This window comes from Cherax quadricarinatus, chromosome 11 (genome assembly GCF_038502225.1).
Source record: "Cherax quadricarinatus isolate ZL_2023a chromosome 11, ASM3850222v1, whole genome shotgun sequence".
Lineage (NCBI taxonomy): Eukaryota > Metazoa > Arthropoda > Malacostraca > Decapoda > Parastacidae > Cherax > Cherax quadricarinatus.
Window position 1 is genome coordinate 45,518,866 of NC_091302.1, and position 23,973 is coordinate 45,542,838.

The 23,973-nt window shown below is 38.9% G+C and overlaps 1 protein-coding gene across 7 annotated transcripts in view; it reads left to right on the forward strand.

Moving 5' to 3' along the window:
* HDAC4 (histone deacetylase 4) overlaps positions 1 to 23,973 on the forward strand; it is a 779,940-nt gene that overhangs the window by 706,681 nt on the left and 49,286 nt on the right. For 6 of the 7 annotated variants that reach the window (XM_070084058.1, XM_070084063.1, XM_070084059.1 and 3 more), the window contains 2 exons: positions 5,999 to 6,037; positions 11,039 to 11,165. In XM_070084058.1, the coding sequence (XP_069940159.1) occupies positions 5,999 to 6,037; positions 11,039 to 11,165 (166 nt within the window). The remainder of the gene's footprint in view (positions 1 to 5,998; positions 6,038 to 11,038; positions 11,166 to 23,973) is intronic. The other variant, XM_070084060.1, reaches the window with a different exon arrangement.

A 23,973-nucleotide genomic window follows, 5' to 3' on the forward strand; every position in this document is an offset into this window, starting at 1 on the left:
TGAGTATGCTCCACTTTCTTGGTTTGCCTGCCCCCCTCTCATCTGCGACTCCTCGACTGAGTAGAGAACAGAGCAAGACGTCTCATCTCTCGCCTGGACCCATCCTGGATAGATCTGTCATTTCAGCAGAGCCTTCAACATAGGAGGGATATGGGTGGCCTTACTGTTATGTACAAGGCCAATATTGTCAAAATACCACACTTGGATCCACTTCGAGGACAGCGTGAAACAAGCTTTTATGCCACAAGACGGGCAGAAAGCAGCAACTTCACTCTGGCTGTACCCTTCTCCAGAACATCACTCCATCTGAGATCATATATACCCATGATGACTCGAGTATGGAACACATTCGTACAGCATAATGATGTCAGTGAGATAAAGTCAGTTGATCACATGAAAATGCTGACCCACAGATGGCTCCAACTTCATCCTGTTCCCTACTTGTATGTCTCATAACAATAAAAATGCTTTCAAATGAGCTGATGTAGGTAACAGCTCTTAGCTTGCCAATAAAGTTAGGAATCCTTAACCTGTAAATAGCTTGTCAATAAAGCTAGGGATCCTTAACCTTGTCAAACCCTGTGTTAAAAAAAAAAAAAATGAATCACGAGGAAGTGTTAATTTTGCTACTGAGAGAGAGAATGAGAATGAGAATGAATCACGAGGAAGTGTTAATTTTACTACTTTTAATCCAGTGTGTAATGATAGTACAGCGGTACCTCGGGATATGAACAGCTCAAAACTTGAACAATTATGTAAGTGCTTTTGTAAGTGTATTTTTGGGGGTCTGAAATGGATTGGTCTAATTTACATTATTCCCTATGGGAACAAATTCATTCGGTATTGGCACTTGAACAGCCTTCTTGAACGAATTAACTTCGTATCCCGAGGTACCATTGTATTTTAAAAGTATTGGCTGGTATTGACCACTTTTTCAGTGATACTGATACTATAAAAATAACTGATACCCTTCGATACTGATACTGATACTTTAGCATATGCCTAGATAAAATGCTCTACTAGAATACTCTTCAACTACAGTGGACCCTCAGCTAACGATATTAATCCATTCCTGAGAGCTCAGCGTTAGACGAAATTATCATTAGCCGAATTAATTTTCCCCGTAAGAAATAATGGAAATCCAATTAATCCATTCCAGACAGACAAAAGTATTAAAAAAAAATTATTTTTTTCATGAAATATACATTTCTCTACAAAGAAAACAATGAGACATGCACAATAACTATATAAATAAATGTTAAAATGACACTTAACTTTATTGAAGAGTATTGATGAGTGATGAGACACTGTTTTTCTTGAACACTGGGATTTTCAGAGTGAGCCCTTTGATTGAACTTTGTATAGAAAGGGGTTTAGTTATAGGTAATACATATTTTAAGAAAAAGAGGATAAATAAGTATACAAGATATGATGTAGGGCAAAATGACAGTAGTTTGTTGGATTATGTATTGGTAGATAAAAGACTGTTGAGTAGACTTCAGGATGTACATGTTTATAGAGGGGCCACAGATATATCAGATAACTTTCTAGTTGTAGCTACACTGAGAGTAAAAGGTAGATGGGATACAAGGAGAATAGAAGCATCAGGGAAGAGAGAGGTGAAGGTTTATAAACTAAAAGAGGAGGCAGTTAGGGTAAGATATAAACAGCTATTGGAGGATAGATGGGCTAATGAGAGCATAGGCAATGGGGTCGAAGAGGTATGGGGTAGGTTTAAAAATGTAGTGTTAAAGTGTTCAGCAGAAGTTTGTGGTTACAGGAAAGTGGGTGCGGGAGGGAAGAGGAGCGATTGGTGGAATGATGATGTAAAGAGAAAAAGTTAGCATATGAGAAGTTTTTACAAAGTAGAAGTGATGCAAGGAGGGAAGAGTATATGGAGAAAAAGAGAGAGGTTAAGAGAGTGGTGAAGCAATGTAAAAAGAGAGCAAATGAGAGAGTGGGTGAGATGTTATCAACAAATTTTGTTGAAAATAAGAAAAAGTTTTGGTGTGAGATTAACAAGTTAAGAAAGCCTAGAGAACAAATGGATTTGTCAGTTAAAAATAGGAGAGGAGAGTTACTAAATGGAGAGTTAGAGGTATTGGGAAGATGGAGGGAATATTTTGAGGAATTGTTAAATGTTGATGAAGATAGGGAAGCTGTGATTTCGTGTATAGGGCAAGGAGGAATAACATCTTGTAGGAGTGAGGAAGAGCCAGTTGTGAGTGTGGGGGAAGTTCGTGAGGCAGTAGGTAAAATGAAAGGGGGTAAGGCAGCCGGGATTGATGGGATAAAGATAGAAATGTTAAAAGCAGGTGGGGATATAGTTTTGGAGTGGTTGGTGCAATTATTTAATAAATGTATGGAAGAGGGTAAGGTACCTAGGGATTGGCAGAGAGCATGCATAGTTCCTTTGTATAAAGGCAAAGGGGATAAAAGAGAGTGCAAAAATTATAGGGGGATAAGTCTGCTGAGTATACCTGGTAAAGTGTATGGTAGAGTTATTATTGAAAGAATTAAGAGTAAGACGGAGAATAGGATAGCAGATGAACAAGGAGGCTTTAGGAAAGGTAGGGGGTGTGTGGACCAGGTGTTTACAGTGAAACATATAAGTGAACAGTATTTAGATAAGGCTAAAGAGGTCTTTATGGCATTTATGGATTTGGAAAAGGTGTATGACAGGGTGGATAGGGGGGCAATGTGGCAGATGTTGCAAGTGTATGGTGTAGGAGGTAGGTTACTGAAAGCAGTGAAAAGTTTTTACGAGGATAGTGAGGCTCAAGTTAGAGTATGTAGGAAAGAGGGAAATTTTTTCCCAGTAAAAGTAGGCCTTAGACAAGGATGTGTGATGTCACCGTGGTTGTTTAATATATTTATAGATGGGGTTGTAAGAGAAGTAAATGCGAGGGTCTTGGCAAGAGGCGTGGAGTTAAAAGATAAAGAATCACACACAAAGTGGGAGTTGTCACAGCTGCTCTTTGCTGATGACACTGTGCTCTTGGGAGATTCTGAAGAGAAGTTGCAGAGATTGGTGGATGAATTTGGTAGGGTGTGCAAAAGAAGAAAATTAAAGGTGAATACAGGAAAGAGTAAGGTTATGAGGATAACAAAAAGATTAGGTGATGAAAGATTGGATATCAGATTGGAGGGAGAGAGTATGGAGGAAGTGAACGTATTCAGATATTTGGGAGTGGACGTGTCAGCGGATGGGTCTATGAAAGATGAGGTGAATCATAGAATTGATGAGGGAAAAAGAGTGAGTGGTGCACTTAGGAGTCTGTGGAGACAAAGAACTTTGTCCTTGGAGGCAAAGAGGGAAATGTATGAGAGTATAGTTTTACCAACGCTCTTATATGGGTGTGAAGCGTGGGTGATGAATGTTGCAGCGAGGAGAAGGCTGGAGGCAGTGGAGATGTCATGTCTGAGGGCAATGTGTGGTGTGAATATAATGCAGAGAATTCGTAGTTTGGAAGTTAGGAGGAGGTGCGGGATTACCAAAACTGTTGTCCAGAGGGCTGAGGAAGGGTTGTTGAGGTGGTTCGGACATGTAGAGAGAATGGAGCGAAACAGAATGACTTCAAGAGTGTATCAGTCTGTAGTGGAAGGAAGGCGGGGTAGGGGTCAGCCTAGGAAAGGTTGGAGGGAGGGGGTAAAGGAGGTTTTGTGTGCGAGGGGCTTGGACTTCCAGCAGGCATGCGTGAGCGTGTTTGATAGGAGTGAATGGAGACAAATGGTTTTTAATACTTGACGTGCTGTTAGAGTGTGAGCAAAGTAACATTTATGAAGGGATTCAGGGAAACCGGCAGGCCGGACTTGAGTCCTGGAGATGGGAAGTACAGTGCCTGCACTCTGAAGGAGGGGTGTTAATGTTGCAGTTTAAAAACTGTAGTGTAAAGCACCCTTCTGGCAAGACAGTGATGGAGTGAATGATGGTGAAAGTTTTTCTTTTTCGGGCCACCCTGCCTTGGTGGGAATCGGCCAGTGTGATAATAAAAAAAATAATAAATAATAACATGAATAAAGACTTCACTTTGCAATCCCCACTAGCATTACAACAGAATAAGAAAGTTAGCCTATCTTTCATAGGCTTGTGTCCTGGGAGTGCCTTTTCCTCCTTAGTAATGTAGGTCCTGTTTGGCATTTTCTTCCAGAACAGGCCTGTTTCGTCACAATTGAACACTTGTTGGGGTTGGGATTTTTCAGCTTTGCCATGCCTTATCACACTGTGTGTGCCACTACGATTCTTAAATCTCTCAAACTAACCTTTGCTGGCCTTAAATTCACCAATATGAACACTAGTTCCAGGCATTTTTTCCTGTTCACCTGGGTGTTAGTCGACTGGTGTGGGTCTTATCCTGGGGGACAAGATTAAGGACCCCAATGGGAATAAGTTACAGAGTCCCCAATGATTCACTGACTTTCTTGGGTTATCCTGGGTGGCTAACCCTCTGGGGTTAATTGTTTCTCAGTAATTGTTTCTTGTTAAGCCACACCAACAACAGTCTCTCCATATCTTCAAGTAGTACAGCTGACGGTGGTGCAGCAACAGCTGACAGTGGTGCAGCAGCAGCTGACCGTGGTACGATAGTATTTTGATAATATTTCTCACCCTTTTTACCACAGGATTGGCACTATAAGCTTTCTTTGGGCCCATGGTGGCTTATTTAGCAGTTACAAGCACTATAAACAATGGAATAATACAAAATGTATCGAATGTATGCATGAAACCGGCCACCCTGGCTTGTAAACAATGACGGCAGGGCAGCTGAGGCGCTCAGGCTGGGCAGGTTCAGGATGAATCACATCGGGCAAGTTTTTTATTGTTAACTAGGCCAAAATTTTTATGCTCAAACACTTTGTAAGGCGGATTTAACATTAAGCGATGCATTTGTTACCTGAGGGTCCACTGTATTTTGAAGACCAGAATACTTTGAACCTTCGCAAGAAAATATGAATGAACTGTGACTGTTCTCAAGAATGTACATATGCTCTGCAAGTGCTAGTAAGAAGATATAACTACATAGCAACAGTTATTGAATTATTTATCTTAGATGATAATCAGTTCTATTAAAGATATTTATTTGTTAGTATTTCTTTTAGTGAAAATGCCAGCCTTTAAGATATATATAGGTACATATACAAAAAAGGACATCCAGTTACTCAGACAATTACCCTTAAATGATACCGAGGTAGTATCACTGTCACCACGGCCGATCCCAGACTAAGTCTCCTGGGTGATGACCAGATCAATCAGGCTGTTGGATGTATTGAACATTATCTTGAAATAAGCAATGAAGTAAACATGCTTCATAGGTAGATTATGAATATGGCAAGGTGAATTTTTTAGATGTGACCATACTCTTTTATTTAAATCAAAATGTTTTTTATTACTAAACATATACAATAAAAAAAGTCAGGAATAATGACATAAAATATAAAAATAAAATGCATTTTGGGTGGTCAAATAATGCAAACTATTTTTAAAGTGCATCAGTACAGTGAAACCTTGATTAAATGGATTACCATAATGTGGAGAGGGGGGATCTGTTAATGCTTGTTGCTTGTGTAATCCAGATGGTGACATTATTTTTACATGATCGTAAAGGACTTTGTTTCTTGCTTCTGGACATTGTCTGGCCACAGATTCAGTGAGCCCAAATTTAAGACATTTCAAATTTAATGGACAGATTTTGTTCATTAAATCCAAAATACCTTAAAATTGGGTTCACTAAATTGATGTTTTACTGTATATGACAATATGAGAGAGAGCTTGAACTATAAAATACAAGGCAGAGTACAGCTGAGAATAACAGTACAGAAGGAACAAGTAACTTGAGACACTAGAATTTGTGTAGCATGTCATAATTTTCTGCCTCAGTAATGAATGGTGGTGTGTCCTTGTATGGTGTATGACATGCAGTAACCTGTGGGGTGTACACTCTTTTCATGACTAATGGTGTGTCTTGTCCTTTTCCTGTGCTACCCTCTTGGCATGTAGGAGGAGGAGGAGGAGGCACTGCATGAAGAAGAACCAGAGGTGAGTCTTCTTGTTGCCCAAGTAAATAATGCCTCCTGTTATGTACACTTGTTTGCCTTATTAAAGAGCATCCTTTTACTCCTAAACCTGCCATTGATATTACTGTCTATAACATGTGTATGTAGAATTGAACTAAAACATAATATTAAAAGACACTCCTGTGTATTATAAACATGTGTTTGTGTGTGTGTACATTCTTTGAAGATGTCATGTCCGAGAGCAAGGTGTAGTGTGATTACCTGTATCATGAAGAGAATTTGGAGCTTAGAGAGTAAAAAATGGTAGGGGGTTACCATAGGTATAATTCAGAAGGGTGAGGAGGAGTTGATGAGGTGCTTTGGGCATTTATAAAGAGAGCAAAAAGCAGAAGAGGATGAGTAAGAGGGTGTATAAATCTGGGGTGGTGGAAAGTGTGGACATATGTTCAGAAAGTTCCATTTCTCCTGTGCATAGAATAGGCCATCCTGAGAGAGGGTAATTCCTAATGATAGTAACTAACTATGCTGGAAGGCAATCTTTAAAGATCCAATAACTGATAAACCATTAATGGAATAATTAATGACATTCTCATTGCCCTGTTGCATTCTGGCTGATAGATTTCAGTACTTTGAGTCTCATCCTGCATGATGGAATATGACAGGAAAAAAGAGTTAGCTAATGTTCCCACTGTGTAATAGTCTTATAGAATAGTGTAGCAGCACACTACTGATATATCAAATTTTGCCCCCCCAAGAAAAGGAAAAATATGGGGTAAAGGAGGTTTTGAGTGCATCAAGCAGGCTTTTGTGAGCATGTTAGATCAGAGTGAGTGGTGATGAGTGGTTTCTATGGCTTGATGTACTCTTGGGGGTATGAGTAAGTTAAGATTTATGAAAGGATTTAGGGATTTAGGGAGATTTAGAGAGTATAGTTTTACCAACGCTCTTATATGGGTGTGAAGCATGGGTGATGAATGTTGCAGCGAGGAGAAGGCTGGAGGCAGTGGAGATGTCATGTCTGAGAGCAATGTGTGGTGTGAATATAATGCAGAGAATTCGTAGTTTGGAAGTTAGGAGGAGGTGCGAGATTACCAAAACTGTTGTCCAGAGGGCTGAGGAAGGGTTGTTGAGGTGGTTCGGACATGTGGAGAGAATGGAGCGAAACAGAATAACTTCAAGAGTGTATCAGTCTGTAGTGGAAGGAAGGCGGGGTAGGGGTCGGCCTAGGAAAGGTTGGAGGGAGGGGGTAAAGGAGGTTTTGTGTGCGAGGGGCTTGGACATCCAGCAGGCATGCGTGAGCGTGTTTGATAGGGGTGAATGGAGACAAATGGTTTTTAATACTTGACGTGCTGTTGGAGTGTGAGCAAAGTAACATTTATGAAGGGGTTCAGGGAAACCGGCAGGCCGGACTTGAGTCCTGGAGATGGGAAGTACAGTGCCTGCACTCTGAAGGAGGGGTGTTAATGTTGCAGTTTAAAAACTGTAGTGTAAAGCACCCTTCTGGCAAGACAGTGATGGAGTGAATGATGGTGAAAGTTTTTCTTTTTCGGGCCACCCTGCCTTGGTGGGAATCGGCCAGTGTGATAATAAAAAATAAATAATTTAGGGAAAACTGGTCAGCTGGACTTTAACCCTTAAACTATCCAAACGTAGATCTACATTCACGTGCGTAGCGCTCTGACCTTGATTTTCCCCATTTGAAAGCATGTAAAAAAAACGTAGATCTACGTTTGGAACCTGCCGCATGTCAACGTATATCTATCTTTGGACAGTTTAAGGATTAATCCTGAAGGTGGGAAGTACAGTGCTTGCACTCTGCTGATGGAGAGATAGAGATGGTGAATTTTGGAGGGTCATTTGAATTGTGATGTCTGCCCACTTCTGGCAGGACAGTGATTGAGTGAACACTGGTGATTTTTTTTTCTTTATTAACCTAGCTTGGTGAGATTCTATTTAGTGCATTTTTTGCAAATGCAATTGAGAGAGCCCATCCAGAATGGATTAGCAAATATTAAGAAGGAATGTTCATGTGCTGTTAAATTTTGGATGAACTTTTTGAGATGCATTTGCTAAAAACAACACTTTATGAGAAAGCTTACTGTTTATGTATGAATGTAGTATGTATGTATGTGTATGTGGAGAAGAATTCTTCTTCCATAAGCCATGTGTGTTGTAAGAGGCGACTAAAATGCTGGGAGTAAAGGGCTAGTAACCCCTTCTCCTGTATACATTACCAAATGTGAAAAGAAGAAAAACTTTATGTAAGCATTTCTTCTTTTTTGGGTCATCCTGCCTCGGTGGGAGATGGCTGGTGTGTAAAAAACAAACACATTCAGTAAACAGTGTTTAATACTACTGAAGGGGAAAGGAACTGAACTGAATGTAAAATGTTTAAAAACTCTTTTAAAAAATAACAGAAATTAGAAGTAGTATTATGGCTCTGGAATACATTATTCCATTATAACATGGGTTCCTACAGGAAATGGGTTGTGAGTACCGAACAGTTGAGTTAGTAAATTTTTGGGAACATGTTAATGTCGTAACTTGGGTGTCTGCTGTACATGCATTTTCTTTTTGACACCAGCTGTCTCCCACCAAGGTAGGGTGACCCAACAAAGAAGAAAACACTTTCACTGTCACTCAATCATCGTCTTGCCAGAAGCATGCTAGCATTGCAGTTCAGATGACTCCAAGCTTTTAGTCATTGTACGTCTGGCAAGGCAACGACTGAGTAACAATTAAAGTGTTTTCTTCCTTGTTGGGTCACCTTACTTTAAGGGGGAGATGGCCCAATTGCTAATTTATTTATAAATTCTTAAAGAAAACTGTAGATTTTTTATTTTTATGTTAGTATGGCTTCTGACTTGCAAAATTATAATAACATGATTGCAAACAAATTACAGAATGGTAGTTTCTAAGACTAGCTTGCCAGGGATTTGAGCCCCATCCATTTTTTTTTTTTAAATCATTTTGTCTTACATCAGCTCATTTCAAGACCCAGCTCTGTCTAAGGTAAACTACCACCCCATGGGTAGTGATCTACAATAGTTGACTAGCACCCAAGTACCTAAGTACTGCTAGATGAACAAGGGCAGCTTAGTGTTTCCACCCATGCTGTGGATTGAACCATGGACACTCAGTTTGTGAGCTAAGTGCACTGCCATCTAAGCCACAGGACACCTTCTGCAGTTAATAGGATGGCTTGTTTGGCTGTTGCTTAAGAAGCTCAACATATGCACTATATACAAGGAAAAGACAGCCAGAGAATGAATAACATTTATTGCAAAGTTAATATGTAGATGGAAAAAATAAGAGCAGACCACTAGATAGTGGTACAGTGAAAGTAGAATCATTCCTTTCTTTACTAAGATTTACATTATGAAATTTTGCTCAGATGAAATTCTGTAATGGAGCATGTTCTCCATGCTTGGCTTACCACTGAATGTGAACTCATGCATCTAAAATCCCTTTTGATCAAAAACACAAACATGTAATTGCACCCTTTCTCTGTTATGCATCTTTGAAAGATTTTTTGATTTTTAAAGATTTTTTTTGGATTGCAAAATTATGATACCAGTCAGAGCTTAATTTATCTGCATCACCTGTGGCCACTGCCCTCAAGGATAAATCCTGAATTTTTGAGAAGGAAAGTTTCTTTTTTTTCTTTATCTATAGTGATATTAGAGTGAAATTATTGAAGAAGTTGATAGCATTTTCATATCTGGATGTATGATCAAACTTGGCTCCATCTGGTCTTAAACCTAGTGGAGATTCGAGCCTGAGCTTGAGTTACAGTAGGGTTTCCAGTGGTTATGGCATAATCTAATGTTTCCAGTGTTTATATGTTTGTTTCAGGCAACAAAATTTGAATTCTTATCTTTTTGGTAATTTTCAAGTCACAATTATAACATTGCATTTAGGGGAAATAAAACTTTACATAGCAAAGTTTTGCTTCATAACTCTTTAGGAGTTATTCATAAGATCAAGAACTGCCATTATAACCAAAGAATGCTCAGTGGGGTAGGAAGAGAAAGAAGTCTTCCTTTGATTTTTGCCACAGAAAGACTTATATGATGATCAGGGCCAGTTGGTTTACTACCTGGAGGTGATACAGGCACAAACAGTGTATGTTTAATGATGGTTATGCAGTTTGTACAAGTACACTGTCATGGGAATAAGATCATGTAGTGTAGAGATGGGTGATGTATAACAAGGCAGGTGTGAAAGGAAATAAGTTGTGCTGGAGTTACTGTAGATCTTCAAGACCTGGTGTAATTTTTACATCTCATTAGTTCATAACTGGAATAGGCTTAACGGAGTGTTAGGATACATTATTAAATATACATTAATATCTTTTAGTGTGACATGTTGCAGATAACGCGTATGTACTGTTACTTTTTAATGGGTGGCTACTGTACTAATGTTTGCTTTCCATTTAGAATTTTGGAAAGAGTAGTTGGCACAATGTTATTTAGATCTTAGAAATTGTGTATATATTTACCTTGAATATTTGACAAGTAACCTTTTTTCTGTTAATTTGTCTTTTTCATTAAAAGTAGAATGCAGTAGTACTGTATATTAATTCATTATATTTAAGTTACTACTTTTTTATTATATACTATATACTTTTAAGAAATGGTTAGGCCTTTACATGTATTGTAATTAAAAGTCCTGTAATTCTTTTCTCACGAGTTAGCTACATAGTTTTTCACTTCTCTTTTACAGAAATGTGATTGACACATACAGTAAATTGAATGCAAAAATAAGACAAATACTTAGAGGGATGTAAGACAGTTACAGTATTTTACTTTTTAGCTATGATATTCTGTTCTTTCTTTCAACACACCGGCCATATCCCACCGAGGCGGGGTGGCCCAAAAGGAAAAATGAAAGTTTCTCCTTTTACATTTAGTAATATATACAGGAGAAGGGGTTACTTGCCCCTTGATGATATTCTGTTATGATGTTAATAATAATTAATGCAATTGTGAATCCTTATTTTAATTTTTTCTTTAAAATTCAGGTTATAGATCTGACTGAAAGGAAAATAGATGAAAGCCTATTGGGCCAGCATCGAGACTGCACATTATTTCTTCAGAGCCAAAGAGAACTACTCACAGCAAAACCCCCGCCATTACACTCCACCACCAGTAAGTTTTTAGTCTTTTATCTTTTGTACTTTAATATTATCAATAATTTCCTTGTGTATGCACTGCTATTTTAAATTACTAAATTACAAGGACTTTCTTTAATTGTTTTAATTATTATTCTATAAGTGTGTCTGCTTCCCAACATTGGAAAAAAGAAAAATGTAGTATAATTCAAATCTTTATTGATACCATTTCATCCACATAGTGAGTTTTATCAGGTCACAAACAAGGTTGTTTGTGATTTAATAAAGCCAACTCTGTCTTTTTCCAATGTTATGGAGTGAAGAGCTGACAAATTTCTAGGATTTTTAACACCAGTACATCATCTTGATCTTCCATTATTACAGTTTGAAAGGAAATTACAAAGCACAAATATCCTCTGTTTTATGTTTTCTGTACATTAAAACATGAATCATATCACATCTCTCTAGGTGCATAAGGACGTTTTTTTCCTTTTACACCAAATCTCTTGGACCTTGGTTCTTGAATTAGCATGTATTACTTGTAATGAAAATTAAGCAGACCCACTATTTATTCATTTTTTATCAGGAAGAAAAAAGCTTGTGTTTCCAGGAGAGCTTATTATCTTGCAGTAGTGATTTCTTATTTTTTTTTATGATTCATTAAATATGTATTAAATTTTGATGAGTCAGGGAATTTTGAAGATTTGGAAGAGCTTATAAATACTTTTGATTAAATAGACAAGCAGTAGGAGTACATGATGTTCTGAAGGGTTCTTTATTGAAGTTCCTGATTACTGCTCTGAGGTATGCCAATCTTGCATATGCTACTGATGTTTTACAGTTTGTTTTTCTGGTGATATGTTTGGTGTTATATTCACCTCCAGGCCCTCTTTACTTTTTGTTACTTGAAACTTCTCTCTGCCCATTCTGTACTTTGTGTTTGTTCTGCCCTCACTTTCTCCATTTCGCATGACTTCTTACATTTGTTCAGGTTGAACTCTAGAAGCCACTGAGGATATCACCAGCGTAGCGTATCTTGTTCTTATTCTTCTCATAAGTTTTGTGTTGTCCACAAGCAGTGACATTAGGACTTGATCCTCTCTGGTAGGTCATTCACATATATTAGGAACAGTAGTGCTCCTAGTATTGGTCTCTGCAGAAATCCACACATTATCCTTTCCCATTCTGATGTCCTATTCCTTACTGGTGACAGTCCAAGATGTAATCAGACCAGCTCTGTCTTTCTTGTTTTATCTCTGACTCTTGTAAACTCCGCCAAATTTTTAAGACAGGATTTTCCATCCTTAAATACATGCTAGTTTTCTATAAGAAATTGTCTTCTCTCCAATTTCTCCTGTATTGTTTTTGCTTGATATCTTCTCCAGGACTTTTGACAGTATGCATATTAAAGATACTGGCCTGTAGTTCATTGCTTCTTGTCTGTTATATTTTTTTATATGCAGAAAAGTTAAGAAACGAGAAAGGTCTACTGTTAAGCCCACAGGAGAATATAAGATATTATGATTAATAAAAGTGAGGAGAGCGGGTTTTGAACTAGTCCTACAGGTGTTACCACACAGTGGGTCATGTTTTATACTGAAGGATTGTTTCTCATCTCATGTAAGGAATATAGTGAATGACGAGGTATTGATGTTCAGTGACATAGTGATCTTAAATTGTGGATTACAGCAATCTGGCAAATACCACAATACATAGTGCATAATATGTGGAATATATTCATGGGTCGACCATCACCAGCGAAAAATTATTGCCAGAGGTGACAGTGAAGTGTAAACTATCGTACAAGTGTTATAACAAGGAAAAAGTATATGAATAGGCAGTGATATAGTGAACTGAATTTGTGAATAAGAGTTAATCCTTTTTAATCCTGAGTGTAGTGTACAGTCTATGGTGTACTTATATGGGAACAAGTGCGCAAGTGCCATGTGCACCCCACCTCCCAGCCCCCGCCACGTGCCCCCCACCCTATTCCGCAGATCCTACACCACCCATCCAACAATCCCATCCCCTGGCCTCCCTCATCGCACCCTCATTGCAACCTTGCCACACCCCACCGCACATCCCCCTCCTCCTATCATCCCTACCCTCTACCCAAGGATACCCACCGCCCAGCCCTCACCTACCAGCCACCCCACCTCCCAGCCCACGCATAATAACTCACCATCCACCATATACACCTGCTTAAAAGTGATCATGGCCAGGAATAAAGTCTGTTGTATATGTGAAAATTTTTTGGGGAGAAACATGAGGGGCATTAATTGTGAAATATGTGGTAAAATATCACATATATCATGTACAAAGCTTCATGCATCCATGACAAATGACCTAAAACAAGAAAGTAATTTCTGGATTTGCCCCACTGAGAGAGACAGCTGGTTAAACATAAGAGAGGTACTGAAGAGTGAAAATCTAGAAAGCGTAAGGAAGTTTCTAAGGCTTGCCAGAGTTATACAAAGAGTGGGCAATAGTGCAAAAGGAGCAAGAAAAGGAGGAAAGTGCAAATAGAGGTGAAAACCAAGGAGTGAAAGTAAGAGTGGAAAATGTCATACAGAGCAAATCATAAAAGATTGAAACAAGGATACATAACATAGCAGAAAGGAAAGGGAAAGGGAGGATGAGAAAGCTAGAGCAGGTACAAATGAAAACGAGAAAAGGGAAGAAATTAGCCTAGAAGAAAGTGAACAAGAGAACTCAGATCAGGTGGCAGAACTTGGGAATGACACAAAATCAGTAGGTATAGGTAGTCAGAACATTTGCAGATGCTATGCACAGGGTATGTGCCTATATGGCAGAGATTGCTGGAATAAACACACCAGAAAATGTGCCAACATGTTGAAGGGAAAGTGTCGTTTCAACAAAGAGTGCAGGTACTTCCATCCAGTAATGTATATGAATGTTAATGTGTGTGAATGTTATGACCTGAGCTGCCCAGACCACCATATAAAAGGAACACGGCACTACAGAGTTAGCAGAGAAAGGGAAATTGACCAGCAATCTTTTTTTAGACAAAAAGAGAAAAAATTGAACCAAAGGAAGAGACAAGCAGGGGGAATGGTACAGGGAGGACAGGTGGGCGGTAAAATGGGGCGTACAAAACCAGGCGTTAGCCCATCAAGGCAGAATAAGCAACCAAATGCAAAGCCAGTACTGGAGAAACCAGGGGCATGTACACCAGGGGACATACCAGGTAGTACATCACCAGTGGTACTAATGAAGCACAAAGTGAGACAAAACATCCCAAATGGTAATTCCTGCTTCATATTTGCAAATATTCAGGGTTTGAAATCAGATAAAAGTGACAAAGTTAGTTATGTCAGTGGGCTCCTAACAGAAGCGAATGCCATGTTTGGAGCATTTACAGAAACACATACAAGGGATGCTTTGGACGGAGAGATAAAGATAGAAAACTACAACATGTATAGATGTGATAGAATCAATAGGTCACAGGGAGGAGTAGGAATCTATGTAAAGGATACTTTCTGTTGCACAGAAGTGCTGAACTCTACGTATGATATAGTAGAAATTCTAGGCATTAAAGTTGAAAATAGGAATTTGGTAATTATCCTAGTATACAAACCACTATCAGCAACTGCTGAGGAATTCACAGATCAGCTAAGGAAGATAGATAGCCATCTGGATAGACTAGAAAATCCCACACCAAATATTTTACTCCTTGGAGATTTTAATCTCCCTCATGTAAAATGGAAGATGGCGCAATGTAATGTTATACCAGAAATATCTCCGGGAAGCACCCTGGCTCAACAGGTACATACCAGGGAACTAATGAGGCTTTGTGAAAAGTACTCTTTAAACCAACAGGTAATTGATCCCATTAGAAATGAAAATATCCTGGATTTGATATTCACAAACAATGAGGAACTGATCAGAGACATAACAGTTACAAAAACAATATACTCTGATTATAACATCATAGAGGTTCAAACGAGTATTAACTCAGGGTTAAGAAACTGCATCACTAATGTTAGAGATGGGATGTTCAGCAAGTTTAATTTTAACAACCATAAAATTGACTGGGAAAAAATAAACCAAGAGCTATCAGACATACCCTGGAAATCAGACATGAGCGACCTAAATCCCCACCAGTGCCTAGAGAAGCTGAATACAGAAGCATACAAGGTATGTATGAAACACGTACTATTGAGGAAACCCAGAAGATCAGATATAGAGAGAGAGCGTAGGAGATGGTACAGAAGAAGAAAACGGGTTACTGAATTGCTTAAAAACACAAATATGCTATAACAGAAGAAAGATAGACTTAGCCGAGAGATCACTGAATTAGAGCAAAAACTTAGGATGTCATACCTCACAGAAGAAGTACAAAGGGAACAAAGGGCCATACAGGATATTGCAAGAAACCCAAAATACATATTTCTATTCCTATGCAAAATCTAAGCTAAGAACTACCTGTAGAATTGGACCACTACTGAGAGGAGACTCATATACTGATGATGAACAGGAAATAAGTGAAATCCTAAAAGAACAGTATGAGTCGATGTTCAGCAATGCGCTAAATGACAGCAAGGTAGAAAATGCAGAAATACTTTTCACTCCAGAAGAAGGCCGTGTAGACCAACTAACTGACGTTAGTGCAAATCCCATAGTTTTCAAAAAAGAAATGGAAAACATGCCCACTCACTCAGAACCTGGACCAGATTCATGGAATGCTCTGTTTATAAAGAAGTGCAAAGTACAGGTACCATCTGACTTACGACCAAGCTTGGTTCCGACCAACCGGTCGTAAGTCAAAATGGACGAAAGTCGAACCTTTGAAAATTGCTGACATACTGGGTAGGGCATAATGTCAAACCTTTCCTAAACTACCTACATAGTACTGTAATGTAATGTACAATCATTATTTCATTCTCTTTAACATAATTTACTTCTGTTGATATATTTTAATTATTTATGTACTGTATAATATGTATACATGGCAGTGAACTTTATTGTAAATGTTACATCTCATACAGTATCATATGTCACTGTTATCTATAAGTATTGTCTACACAGTGGAATAGGAAAATACCACTGGTAATGTCATCCTGCCAGACTGTCCTATAACCTATACCCTAAGTAAAGAGAAACAACTATGGAACATGTGTAATATGTATCTGGCTGGCTGGCCGGGTGGGTAGGTGGGTGGGTGGTTGGCTGGCTGACTAAATGTGGCTGTCTCTCTATATGTATCTCTATCTGTATCTCTCTCTCTCTCTCTCTCTCTCTCACACACACACACACACACACAGGTCCACATAAGTAAAGTTATCATACATAGTATAAATTACCTAGGATAACCCAAAAAATCCAGACAGTGCTATACAGTGGATCTGTGCGCCAGTGCCCTAAATTAATAATAATAATAATAATAATAATGTTGAAGGATAAGCTATGGCAGGAAAAGAGGGACTATAAATGTATTAATTCAAGGATTATGTGGAGTAAAATAAAGATTGGATGTGAGAAGTGGGTTATAATAAGCGTGTATGCACCTGGAGAAGAGAGAAGTGTAGAGGAGAGAGAGAGATTTTGGGAAATGTTGAGTGAATGCGTGGGGAGTTTTGAATCAAGTGTGAGAGTAATGGTGGTTGGGGATTTCAATGCTAAAGTGGGTAAAAATGTTACGGAGGGAGTAGTAGGTAAATTTGGGGTGCCAGGGGTAAATGTAAATGGGGAGCCTTTAATTGAGCTATGTGTAGAAAGAGATTTGGTAATAAGTAATACATATTTTATGAAAAAGAGGATAAATAAATATACAAGGTATGATGTAGCACGTAATGAAAGTAGTTTATTAGATTATGTATTGGTGGATAAAAGGTTGATGGGTAGGCTCCAGGATGTACATGTTTATAGAGGGGCAACTGATATATCGGATCATTATTTAGTTGTAGCTACAGTTAGAGTAAGAGGTAGATGGAAAAAGAGGAAGGTGGCAACAACAAGTAAGAGGGAGGTGAAAGTGTATAAACTAAGGGAGGAGGAAGTTCGGGTGAGATATAAGCGACTATTGGCAGAAAGGTGGGCTAGTGCAAAGATGAGTAGTGGGGGGGTTGAAGAGGGTTGGAATAGTTTTAAAAATGCAGTATTAGAATGTGAGGCAGAAGTTTGTGGTTATAGGAGGGTGGGGGCAGGAGGAAAGAGGAGTGATTGGTGGAATGATGAAGTAAAGGGTGTGATAAAAGAGAAAAAGGTAGCTTATGAGAGGTTTTTACAAAGCAGAAGTGTTATAAGAAGAGCAGAGTATATGGAGAGTAAAAGAAAGGTAAAGAGAGTGGTGAGAGAGTGCAAAAGGAGAGCAGATGATAGAGTGGGAGAGGCACTGTCAAGAAATTTTAATGAAAATAAGAAAAAATTTTGGAGTGAGTTAAACAAGTTAAGAAAGCCTAGGGAAAGTATGGATTTGTCAGTTAAAAACAGAGTAGGGGAGTTAGTAGATGGGGAGATGGAGGTATTAGGTAGATGGTGAGAATATTTTGAGGAACTTTTAAATGTTAAGGAAGAAACAGAGGCAGTAATTTCATGCACTGGTCAGGGAGGTATACCATCTTTTAGGAGTGAAGAAGAGCAGAATGTAAGTGTGGGGGAGGTACGTGAGGCATTACGTAAAATGAAAGGGGGTAAAGCAGCTGGAACTGGTGGGATCATGACAGAAATGTTAAAAGCAGGGGGGGATATAGTGTTGGAGTGGTTGGTACTTTTGTTTAATAAATGTATGAAAGAGGGGAAGGTACCTAGGGATTGGCAGAGAGCATGTATAGTCCCTTTATATAAAGGGAAAGGGGACAAAAGAGACTGTAAAAATTATAGAGGAATAAGTTTACTGAGTATACCAGGAAAAGTGTACGGTAGGGTTATAATTGAAAGAATTAGAGGTAAGACAGAATGTAGGATTGCGGATGAGCAAGGAGCTTTCAGAGTAGGTAGGGGATGTGTAGATCAAGTGTTTACATTGAAGCATATATGTGAACAGTATTTAGATAAAGGTAGGGAAGTTTTTATTGCATTTATGGATTTAGAAAAGGCATATGATAGAGTGGATAGAGGAGCAATGTGGCAGATGTTGCAAGTATATGGAATAGGTGGTAAGTTATTAAATGCTGTAAAGAGTTTTTATGAGGATAGTGAGGCTCAGGTTAGGGTGTGTAGAAGAGAGGGAGACTACTTCCCGGTAAAAGTAGGTCTTAGACAGGGATGTGTAATGTCACCATGGTTGTTTAATATATATATAGATGGGGTTGTAAAGGAAGTAAATGCTAGGGTGTTCGGGAGAGGGGTGGGATTAAATTTTGGGGAATCAAATTCAAAATGGGAATTGACAGAGTTACTTTTTGCTGATGATACTGTGCTTATGGGAGATTCTAAAGAAAAATTGCAAAGGTTAGTGGATGAGTTTGGGAATGTGTGTAAAGGTAGAAAGTTGAAAGTGAACATAGAAAAGAGTAAGGTGATGAGGGTGTCAAATGATTTAGATAAAGAAAAATTGGATATCAAATTGGGGAGGAGGAGTATGGAAGAAGTGAATGTTTTCAGATACTTGGGAGTTGACGTGTCGGCGGATGGATTTATGAAGGACGAGGTTAATCATAGAATTGATGAGGGAAAAAAGGTGAGTGGTGCGTTGAGGTATATGTGGAGTCAAAAAACGTTATCTATGGAGGCAAAGAAGGGAATGTATGAAAGTATAGTAGTACCAACACTCTTATATGGGTGTGAAGCTTGGGTGGTAAATGCAGCAGCGAGGAGACGGTTGGAGGCAGTGGAGATGTCCTGTTTAAGGGCAATGTGTGATGTAAATATTATGCAGAAAATTCGGAGTGTGGAAATTAGGAAAAGGTGTGGAGTTAATAAAAGTATTAGTCAGAGGGCAGAAGAGGGGTTGTTGAGGTGGTTTGGTCATTTAGAGAGAATGGATCAAAGTAGAATGACATAGAAAGCATACACAAATAACCCGCACATAAAAGACAGAAGCTTACGACGACGTTTCGGTCCGACTTGGACCATTGACAAAGTCAATGGGTTATTTGTGTATCGTTCCAGTCACGGTATTGTGCCTTTTTGTTATTTATACATAGAAAGCATATAAATCTATAGGGGAAGGAAGGCGGGGTAGGGGTCGTCCTCAAAAGGGTTGGAGAGAGGGGGTAAAGGAGGTTTTGTGGGCAAGGGGCTTGGACTTCCAGCAAGCGTGCGTGAGCATGTTAGATAGGAGTGAATGGAGACGAATGGTACTTGAGACCTGACAATCTGTTGGAGTGTGAGCAGGGTAATATTTAGTGAAGGGATTCAGGGAAACCGGTTATTTTCATATAGTCGGACTTGAGTCCTGGAAATGGGAAGTACAATGCCTGCACTTTAAAGGAGGGGTTTGGGATATTGGCAGTTTGGAGGGATATGTTGTGTATCTTTATATGTGTATGCTTCTAAACTGTTGTATTCTGAGGACCTCTGCAAAAACAGTGATAATGTGCGAGTGTGGTGAAAGTGTTGAATGATGATGAAAGTATTTTCTTTCTGGGGATTTTCTTTTTTTTTTTGGGTCACCCTGCTTCGGTGGGAGACGGCCAACTTGTTGAAAAAAAAAAAATGAATAATAATAATAATTATTATTATTATTACAATAATATATATGCACTAAAATCAATAATAATATTATTATTAAACCATAATATAATAATCGTGTTCACTCATTACTTACCTTTAAATGTATGTAGTCTTAATGTAGAGTGAGAGGTGAATAAACAAGATTAAATGAATAAACGAGAGAGAGAATGAGTGTAAAAGGTTCGCGAGTTTCATAAACAAACTAGTTGTTGTTGTTACCAGCCTGGACACGAATGGTTTTTGTTCACTCTGTCAAGCCGACCAGAAAAACATCTCATATTTGTTAATTTATGTGTTTATATGTTACGTAGCATATTTATTATATAATTTTGAAAAAAAAAATCATAGATGGATTACGCAAAATGTCTATATTAACATTTTATACACATTTAATGCGCCTCAGTGATTATTATTGTTTTTAGGAGTGGCTCTGAGACAGACAAGCAGATAGAAAGACAGACAATCAGTCAAAAAGACAGACACAGGTAGACAGAAAGACAGACACGGAGGTAGTCAGAAAGACAGACACACAAATAAACAGACACACAGATAGATACAGACAGACACAGATATACAGGCAGACAGATACAGACAGGTTTATGTGCAACAGTGAAAACAAATAGAGTTCGAGAGTAAGAGCCTTTCTTGCCACAATCTCCAGTGCAAGATTCAGACTTCATCTTAGGGGCCATGGTGAAATTTACTGTCCAGTTAGTACAGTTAATACAGTATGATGCTGCTGATAGGGCAGGATTGCTCAAACTGATGCTGCTTGCATGGTGCATTGCCGCCATGAGTATCGTCAAATATTGTACAGCAGTGTGCATCAGCCAGCCTAGCCCAGCTGCCAGATGCACAGTCGTAAGTCAAGTGGACATATGTCGAGTGGGTCGTAAGTCGGATGGTAGGTGTACCACTAGCATGGGCGCTCAGTATTCTTTGGAGAAAGAGCTTAGATCTAGGTGAAATACAGGAGGCCTTTGCATAAGGGAGGTAGTAGAGCACTAGTTAAAAATTACAGACCAGTAGCCCTAACCTTGCACATCATAAAAATCTTCGAAAGAGTGATGAGACGGCAGATTACAAATTTCATGGAGCAGCACAACCAACATAACCCAAACCAGCATGGTTTTAGAGCAGGACGATCATGCCTGTCACAGCTGCTGAACCATTATGACAGAATTACGGAGGCATTGGAAGACGGCCAAAATGCAGATGTGATTTACACAGATTTTGCAAAGGCGTTTGACAAATGCAATCATGGAGAAATAGCGCACAAAATGAAAGCCATGGGCATTACCGGGAAGGTAGGCAGATGGATTTTCGGTTTTCTATCACACATAACACAAAAGGTAGTAGTGAACAAGGCAAGATCCACCATCAGCGAGGTCAAAAGCTCAGTGCCCCAAGGCACTGTCCTGGCACCTCTGCTGTTTCTCATCCTCATAGCAGACATATGTAAAAACACCTGGCACACTTTTGTATCATCATTTGCAGATGACACTAAAATAAGCATGAAAGTCACCACAGTACAGGACACTGAAAAAGTACAGGAAGACATAAACAGGGTTTTCCAGTGGGCAGTGGAGAACAGCATGAAGTTCAATGGTGATAAGTTCCAGCTGCTTAGGTATGGAAAGAATGAAGAACTCAAAAGGAACACTATATACAAAACTCAAGAGGGTCACCAAATAGAACGTAAAGAACACGTAAAAGACCTAGGAATAATTATGTCAGCGGACCTTTCTTTTAAAGACCATAACAAGACAAAGATCACGACAGCCAGGAAGATGATGGGGTGGGTATTGAGAACTTTCAAAACAAGGGAAATAATGCCGATGGTGACACTCTTCAAATCGCTAGTTCTCCCTCACTTAGAATATTGCTCAATGCTGACGGCCCCGTTCAAAGCAGGAGAGAGCATTTATGGCTCACGTTGAGCCTGTAAAGCACCTAATCTACTGGGAATGCCTGCAGGCCTTGAACATGTATTCATTGGAGAGGAGGACAGAGATATACATGATAATATATACCTGGAAAATACTCGAGGGCCTGGTCCCAAATGTGCACACTGCCATAACAATGTACTGGAGTGAGAGATATGGGAGGAAGTGTAAAATAAACCCAGTGAGGAGCAGGGGTGTGGTGGGAGCAGTGAGGGAATACTGTATCAACATCCAGGGTCCCAGACTATTCAACATTCTACCAGAAGATATCAGAAACATAGCTGGAACAAGTGTAGAAGCCTTCAAGAAGAAACTGGACAAATAACTTCACCAGGTGCCTGATCAACCAGGCTGTAATGGATATGTGGGGCAGCGGGTCTCTAGCAAGCAAGCACCAAACGAGCCTGGCCCATGGCTGGGCTCAGAGAGTAGGTAAACTCTTGAAACTCTTCAAAGGTATATCAGTAGGGCCTCGCTTTATGGCATTTTGCCTTGTGGTGTTCCGCTAATATGGTGATTTCAAATTATGACCAGAACTCTATACGGCGAGCGGTCTTTCTAATATGGCATGCGCCACCCAGTTTTCTTACATTCTTTGTGAGCACATCTCTATTATGTTTGGAAACTTTCCAAAAATTCAAGTGTTTTAAAGTTATTGCATATTTTATATGTACAGGAGGGCCCCGCTTTACGGCGTTCCACTAATACGGTCATTTCAAATTATGACCAAAACTCGCTATACGGCTCCCCCCACCTGACTTTCTAATACGGTCACCGTGCCCCACCCTGTTTGTTTACATTCTCCGTGAGCTCAGTAAGCACTAAGTCTCTCCATTTTGTCTGGAAACTCCAAAATTTCAAATGTTTTTAAAAGTTATTTCATATTTTATATATACTCTGATAATTATACTTATGTATACCTGTACCTAAATAAACTTACATACTGTGCTGGCATGCAGGTACACATTAAAATCGGTAAGTGTCTTATGTCTCCAGACGTCATATTAGTAATAATAATAATCATCGAGTCATTTAAATGTCGTATATTACGTTAATATACACATTTTCATTAATCCATCTATGATATTTTTTTCAAAATTATATAATAAACACGATGCATAACATATAAATAAGATAAATACACCCCACAGTAGAATAAATAAACATAAATGTGAGATGTGGTAGCAGACGACTTGCACAAGTGACGCCATATTAGAAATAATAATAATAATAACAATACTCACCGAGTCTCATTAAATGTCGTATATTATGTGGCCCGGTGGCCTGGTGGCTAAAGCTCCCGCTTCACACACGGAGGGCCCGGGTTCGATTCCCGGCGGGTGGAAACATTTCGACACGTTTCCTTACACCTGTTGTCCTGTTCACCTAGCAGCAAATAGGTACCTGGGTGTTAGTCGACTGGTGTGGGTCGCATCCTGGGGGACAAGATTAAGGACCCCAATGGAAATAAGTTAGACAGTCCTCGATGACGCACTGACTTTCTTGGGTTATCCTGGGTGGCTAACCCTCCGGGGTTAAAAATCCGAACGAAATCTTATGTTAATATACACATTTTCATTAATCCATCCATGATATTTGTTTCAAAATTATATAATAAACACGATACATAACATAAAAAGATGGTAAATACACCCCACAATAGAATAAATAAACATAAATATAAGATGTGGGAGCCAGATAACTTGTACAAGTGACGGCAAGAATAACATTTTCTCTAATCTAACATAAGAGAAAATGTGTTACTGGGGGTAACTGTAGAAAATTATTCCTTTCGTATGTATGTAAGTAAGTTTATTCAGGTATACACAAATACAGTTACATAGATTATCATACATAACAACATATGTGTAGAGAACCTAGGATAACCCAAAAAAGTCAGTGTGACTTATTTCCATTGCCTTCACTCAGAGCTTCATTTCTTCTCAAAATGATGTTACATGAGAATGGAAATGTTCTTCTTTATTAATTCTACCGTATCAATGTAGAGACAACCTGTACACAATGTAACTTGTACACAAACCAGACGTGTACACTTTGTTTGTTTACAAAACTTACGTTCGCCTGGTTTGTTTACATAACTGCGCCTGTCCCCTCTAATGTACTCATTCTTTCTCTCTCTCATTTATTCGTTTTATCTCATTTACTTACTCCTGACCCTACATTAAGACTACAAATATTTTAAGGTAAGTAATGAGTGAACTGTATATACATTTTATCGCTCTGGGATGCTTAAATATCATA